Source organism: Octodon degus, unplaced genomic scaffold, assembly GCF_000260255.1.
Source record: "Octodon degus isolate 3935 unplaced genomic scaffold, OctDeg1.0 scaffold00026, whole genome shotgun sequence".
Classification (NCBI taxonomy): domain Eukaryota; kingdom Metazoa; phylum Chordata; class Mammalia; order Rodentia; family Octodontidae; genus Octodon; species Octodon degus.
In genome coordinates, this window is record NW_004524602.1 from 4,781,132 (window position 1) to 4,788,568 (window position 7,437).

The 7,437-nt window shown below is 40.1% G+C and overlaps 1 protein-coding gene across 1 annotated transcript in view; it reads right to left on the minus strand.

Moving 5' to 3' along the window:
- Arih1 (ariadne RBR E3 ubiquitin protein ligase 1) overlaps positions 1-7,437 on the minus strand; it is a 113,200-nt gene that overhangs the window by 14,646 nt on the left and 91,117 nt on the right. Inside the window, exons 6-8 of the mRNA XM_004628753.3 lie at positions 3,572-3,638; positions 1,484-1,590; positions 270-312 (exon numbers count right to left, since the gene is read on the minus strand). Coding sequence (XP_004628810.1) covers positions 270-312; positions 1,484-1,590; positions 3,572-3,638 — 217 coding nt within the window. The remainder of the gene's footprint in view (positions 1-269; positions 313-1,483; positions 1,591-3,571; positions 3,639-7,437) is intronic.

Here is a 7,437-nt window from a genome sequence, read left to right on the forward strand (position 1 = left end):
GGTGCTGGGGGATTGAACCGCAGTCCCTGTGCTTTGCTTAGCTTAGCTTGTTCTAAGTAGGTGCTTTAGACCACTGAGCCATCTCACCAGCCCCCAGCCTGATTTATTCTAAGACCTCCCTGAACACTTCAGTGATCACCTGAAATGAAAAGGGCAAACAAAATCTTCTGCATTACTAGTAGAAAGATTATGAAGTTCTTTGCTGGCATTTTCACTCAAGTCTTAGAAATGGCCTATCACATCACTTAAAACTGAAAAAGCCAACTTACCTTACATTTAACAGGATCATGCCAATTTTCTCCACAGTTAAAGCTGTTAAGGAACAAAGAGTTACAATAATTAGGTCCTACCTACTGAGTAAACAAATCTATCAACCGCTTTATGGTTTTCCAGTACTGTCAGCAGCAGCACTGGGGCAAGAGCCCTGTCGGTTTCACTGTACTACCAACTATTTACATTCAGCATGTGGCAGGAGTAGCAATGTGGTGGGGACTCAGTGTGTGAAATGAAAAATGCCTGCAAGCATAAAGTCGTGCTCTGATGACAATTTCGTAACACTGGCTGTTAGGGTGTCTCATTATAGATGTTTCAACTAAAACAGTTCACATTCCAACAGCACAAGAATCTTTTATGTAGCAAACCAACAGAAGAGTAGAAGCCTCACTCTGTAGGTCAATTATGTAACACAGCAGTAAAACACAGTAAACAATACATGGAATGAAACAGGCTCATCTTTGCATAATTAAACAGATTAACCTCTGCCCTACAGAGAGAAATGGTACAACCAAGGTGCAAGACAAAATCTAAATATTTATCAATTTTTTTTTTGGGCGGAACCGGGGATTGAACTCAGACACTTGGACTTGCCAGGCAAGCGCTTATTCTACTGAGCCATCTCCCCGGCCCCTACTGATCAAATTTCTATAAAAACCTGTGTGCTCTTAATTACCAGTTTGAGTAGGAAAATGACTTTCAAATAAAGAGGCGTATGCATCAAAATATAAGTTGACAAAACAATCCAAAACGAAAATAATTAAATTCTTTTCTGGAATTTTTAAGAATCATCCCATATAAGTTACTAGGAACGTAAAGGAAAATGTGAACATATTGCTGCTTCCTTTTCTTCTTCGTTCCATTTTTTGGTAAAAACTAGAAATCGAATCCAGAGACCTCAAACTGAGCCTGTCCCTACTAGTTTTTTGACACTGCTAAGTTGCAGAGGTTGCCTCAGAACTTCGTGTGATCTCCCTGTCTCAGCTACTCAGAGGGTTACAGCTATACTTGTCCATTAACCTCCAAGGAAGGAAAAAAATACCACTTTTGAAAGTTTTCATTTAGTTCTTATTTAAAAGAAATATGTCTCATTTTAAACAAACTTCATCTTTCTTCCTTGAGCAAATTTTTTCCCATTTTTACTACCAAAAATAGATTTTTTTAAAAAAGGTGATGCACACTGTACTCATTTAGAAAATTACCAGCTTACCAAAATTGGCGCCCACATTTGCAGCGAACAGGTTTAGCATCAGGATACTGTACTTTAACAACATGATGACAATCAGGGGCAGGACACCATTTTAATAGTCGATTGCACTGAAACATAAACTCAGTTAAAATACAGATCACTCACACACACACTCACTCTCTCACTCACAAACTCTCTCTCTCTCTCTCAGTGGTCTTTCATAGCAATGCTTGGGCAGCACTGATTTCTCAACATCACTGCTGCTTCAGAGAGACCTGGTTTTGCTTTGTTTTCATTACTTTTTTTTTTGTGGAACCGGGGATTTGAACTCAGGCCCTTGCGCTTGCCAGTCAAGTGCTTATTCTACTGAGCCATCTCCCCAGCCCTATCATTACTATTTTTTTGAGACAGTCTCACTGTGTAGTTCAGGATGGCCTCCAACATGAGGGAATCTTCCTGCCTCAACCTCCCAAGTGTTGGGATTACAGCATGGACCACTACATTGACTAAGACTTGGTTACATACAATGTACGAATTATCTCTTGTTTTAATAAAATACCACTGGAGAATTTTAAAATTATCTATTATACAATCAGTACCAAACAACGTTTTACAGCTCTACTTCAGGGCAATTTTTCTAAGAAACAAGATGTTGAAATGATGCAGAATAGTTTAAGATAAGTTAATGGGAAAAAAAAAGTTAATGGTTATGTGTGTGTGTGCATGCGCGCGTGCACATGCATGTGTGTACTTTTTCCCTTTCACAATGAAAATAGCAAAAACCAGTCCCTACCCATAGGGAAAGATACAGTATGATTTCATAAAAGGAAATGTAATATCAAATATTTTTATTATGGAACAAATATGGCTCAAATCAACGTTCTGCAGCAGACTTCATCAAAGTGTACTAGAGTGGCAGGGAATGTCACAGTCTACAAAATCAAACATTTATGGCTTTATAAGAAAAAGTTTGCCAGCTGCTATGCAAGAACATTGTTTCATGTGTCTAGTTCTAGAACATAGTTTTTATGTTTGTTGTCTAATCTCAGATAGTTCAGAAACAGTATACTTTTTTTTTTTTTTTTTGCGGAACTGGGGATTGAACTCATACTGAGCTATCTCCCTGGCCCCCAAAACTGCTATTTTAGGGGGCCGGGAGATGGCTCAGTGGAATAAGCACTTCCCTGGCAAGTGCAAGGGCCTGAGTTCAATCCCCGGTTCCGCAAAACAAACAAACAAACAAACAAACAAACAAAAACTGCTATTTTAAAAAGGCTGGGGATATAGCTCAGTGGCTTAAGTGCCTGCCTGGCGAGCCCAAGGTCCTAAGTTCAATTCATGGTACCAGGGCTGGTGATACAGCTCAGCAGGCTAAGCACTTGCTTAGGTAAGCACACGGCCAGGCTTTGATCCCTGGCAAGGCATGCTGCGCCAGTCCACTGAGCCACTGATAAGAGTCTAGGTATGGTGGTGCATGCCTGTAATCCCAGCACTTGGGAGGCAGAAATCAGGAGCATCACTACAAGTCCAAGGTGAGTAGTGAGACCCTGCACACAAACACACACACACACACAATTTGTGGTACCACAGGGAAAAAAAAAGGTATACTGTTTCTAAACTATCTGAGATTAAACAACAAACATAAAAAACTATGTTCTAGAACTAGACACATGAAACAATGTTCTTGCATAGCAGCTGGCAAACTTTTTCTTATAAAGCCATAAATGTTTGGTTTTGTAGACTGTGACATTCCCTGCCACTCTAGTACACAGGAGCACGCTAACTGGTTTCTCAAACCGCTTTCAGAATGTAAGTGTGGATATGCTTCATAAAAATTGTAGGCACGTATTGTGTTGCCAACAGCTTGCAAGTGAAGTCTAAGCAACTGCCTGGCAAGCACAAGGACCTGGATTTGCTTTCTGCATGCTGTGCCGGCCATCACCACACCTGCAATCCCAGCATTGGGGAGGCTGAGACAGGAGGATCACTATGAGTCTGAGCTAGGAAGGATGACCCTGTGCCTAATTAATTAATTTAGAAATTTATCCCACTGAGCCACCTCCCCGGCCCAAATTTAGAAATTTATGAGGAAAAACTTAAATCACTTACCTCTACAAAGCTATTTGTTATTAAATGCTGATACTTTAATTTAACTTTTGAATCTGTGATCAAACGCCTGGAACCAAAAATAAAATTATTAATAATTTTCAGTCAAGAATCTTTTCCACATTGATAAAAAATGGTTTCAAAAGTTGTTAACACTGTATGGTTGTAAAATCTGCCCCAAATTTGCAGAGCATGGTAGCACACACCGGCATCCCGATGCAGGATACTGGGGGAGCAGGATAGCAAGTTTGAGGCTGGCCTGGATTAGAGTGAGATCTTATCTCCAAGGACAATCATTATGATGACAACCACCACCTAACCTGTGTTGAAAAATGCTGAAACACACACACGGGCTAGTCACAAATCTAATCCAAACAATGATTTCCAAGTTTCTGTCATTTCATTATGCTAGACATTTTCTTCATGTTTCTTCTAAATATTCTATTTTACCTAATTTATATTATAGCCTAAAAGTGTAGCAGCTATTACAAAGTGTACACTACCTTCAGAGTTTTCTGACTCTGACACTCCTTAAAACAGCAATTCTTGGTCACATTCCTATGTCTCCAACATGAAGTCAGTATGGAAATGAGAAGGATGTTGACAGAAATGTCAGGCATGGATCCAGGTTTTATAATGCCCAAAGCATGTAATTTTGAGTGCCTTCTTCATTTAAGAACTCTTGGCAATTTAAGGAGTGACCTTAACCTGGTCTTCTTTGTTTACACTGAACACTGTAATTCATACCAATTTGTATAACTCACAATAGGAGGCCACGGAAGAGAAGAACCCTTAAGGTTAACTTTTCTTGTATTTGTCATACACATCTCTGAGTGTGTTTTAAGAAAATGATGTGAAAGCATGAGCCAGGGCAGATAACTAAGGACAGTGCCAAGAATCAGAATTAGACTGAACATACACAGTTTGACCCCAGACATATATTTTTAATCCAGCAAGAGACTTTCGAGGATGTGGCTTCATCTCATTCTTGAGTGTCACCTCTTTCCAGTCTGCTTTGAGTCCCAACCACTGCCTGTGGTCCCATACATGTTCCTGTATGTCCTGAGAAAGGAAGTACTCCCTTCCACAGAAGGGTTGTATACAACTGTCTCCCTTGGAAATGAAAGAGGACAAGGGCACAAGGGAGCTCTGAGTGAACAGGCTAGGTGTGAGGATAGTCTCCACAATGTACTAGCAATGAATTGAGATTAATACTCTGCACTTCATAGTACTAGTCTGCAAAACAGCTAAAACAGAAAACTGGGCAACTACAACAGTGCCTGGCAAGTAGTAAACACTCAAAAGACATCAAATGCTTATATTACTTCAACCAGCTAAAACATACTCAAGCCTTTCCTGACAATTTTCCTCATCTCTCTAGCTCCCTACAGTTCTCAAAGCATCCTAAAAACTTCCTTCCCAGAATTTATTATAATTTTAATTAAATTGTCTGGATAATCACCTGCTTATAATTTTTAGCTTCCTGCTCGTTCATCTCTGAACAATAAACTCCATAAAATAATCTCCTGTACCTAGAAAATGCCTGGCTGGCAAAAAAGTGTTTAATAACCATTTTTTAAATGAACAAACCTTAGTACTCACAGATGATTAAACTAAGATCTAAAAATAATCAGTGCATTTGGTAGTTCAAACACAACATTAACACACGACCATCAGCTTTCATATATATGTATTTTTTTAAAATGAGAATTAAAAATGGGCATTTAATACACACTTGTATTCAGTGTTCCTAATTATGTAAGACCATAAATATTTTCTGAAAAAAGTACCAACATCCACATAAACATTATTCAGCAAAAAAACGAAGAGCTGATTTATACTGCAATATGGATAAACCTCAAAAAAAAAAAAAAAAAAAAAAAAGGATAAACCTCAAATAATTATAATGGGGAACATGTCATATGGATTGCATGACAATCAAAACAGAAAAAGCACAAGACCCAAAAGAAGAAGCCCTGCTTCCCAGACAAGCGTACTTCACCCAGTGATGGCCTCTAACACTTCTCTGCCCTAACAAAACAACTGCTTACAGCTGATCCTAACCTGAAATATTGTCAAACTTGGCAAGGCCCACCGGGCTGGGTGAGGGAGCAAAGGTCAGGCAGTTACTAAGCAAGGTTTCTACCTTAGCTTAGCTTACAACAGGGAAGAAAAAGTGACGTTCCACCCATGAGAATGGGTACTCTCAAACAAGTGTTCTGGGCTCAGGGAAAGCTTGGTGATCTAAGCACCTGCCTTATAACCACAAGGGCCCAAGTTCAATCCTGGTGCCACATGTTGGGCTGGCCCCAAAACCAGGCGTGGTGGTGCACACCTGTAATCCCAATGCTGGGGAGGCTGAGACAGGAGAATCACTAGGAGTATGTATAACAAGACACTGCATCAAATAAATGAATAATTTTTTTTTTAAAAAGTGTTTTGTCATTAATATATTCACAGTCTTGACATCATCTGTATCACCCATATCCAAAAATTATGCCAACATGACTTGAAATACACACTAAAGGTATGTATATGAAAATATATAACTGAAATGTACTGGAAGGCAGCTCTCAGGTAAACAAAGGGGCATTTACTGAATGTCTACATGCTGAGCACAGCCTTGAGTTTGAGGCAACTTGGAGGCTTATTTTAACAAAAGTTAACAGAATACTACCATTTGAAACCCAGGGAGTTCCAAAAGAATGCCAACTGCTAATGAGATCTTATGCTTATCTAGCACCCTGAGTAAATGTCCACTATATTGCAATTTAGTTACACTGATAAAAAGTTTCCTTTGAAAAGGCTTTTCCCAGTATACAGCACCCCTTACACATACAAATATAAACAAGAAAATAAAAACAATCACCTGTAAGGAGGAATAACCACTTAACATTCATTTGAATATGGGCATCTGAACTGCATATATTGCAGGTTAATAATTAGCTTCTCTTCTGGAGGGTTAACAACCCAAGTTAGCAGATCAAATTTGGAGAAAAGGAGGGGCTTCATGGTTAGCCAACATTTTGGCCCTAGCCTTTCAAGGTCAGTGAAGACTCGGGACATAGGAGAACCTGTACTCTAACACCATGTAACTCAGTTGTGCTCCAAATTTTCTGACCAAGATTATGGAGCCACAGAAGAATGTGTTTGATGATGTAAAGTGAGCCTGGGGAGAGTCACACGGAGAAAAAAAACATTTTTCTCAAGCTTTCACAGAGAGGGGCTGGTGAGATAGCTCAGTGGTCTAAAGCACCTACTTAGAACAAGCTTAGCAAAGCACAGGGACTGCGGTTCAATCCCCCAGAACCACATGCCAGCCAGCCCCGCCCCCTGGTGGGCTGAGCTGGTCACAAAAAAATAAACACTCTATTAAAAACACACACACAGGGGCTGGTGAGATGGCTCAGTGGTCTAAAGCACCTACTTAGAACAAGCTAACCTAAGCAAAGCACAGGGACCGCGGTTCAATCCCCCAGCACCACATGCCAGCCAGTCCGCCCCTGGTGGGCTGAGCTGGCCACACACACACACAATAAATAAATATTTAAAAAAAAAACAAACAAAAAAACACACACACAGAACACTTTTTTTTTTTTTTAAAGCTTTCACAGAGAGCAAATTGGTCAAGCAATGGCCGTGACTCATCCCTATGTCAGACACTGACAAAAGGATGCACAAAGGGCGGTACAGGGCTGCAGGATAAATCCTGAGAGTACTTGGCTGACCTTATGAGATACAGAAGTTACATTTCTTTTTTATTTATTTATTTTATTTATGTGTGTGTGTGTGTGTGTGTGTGGCCAGCTCAGCCCACCAGGGGGCGGGGCTGGCTGGCATGTGGTGCTGGGGGATTGAACCGCGGTCCC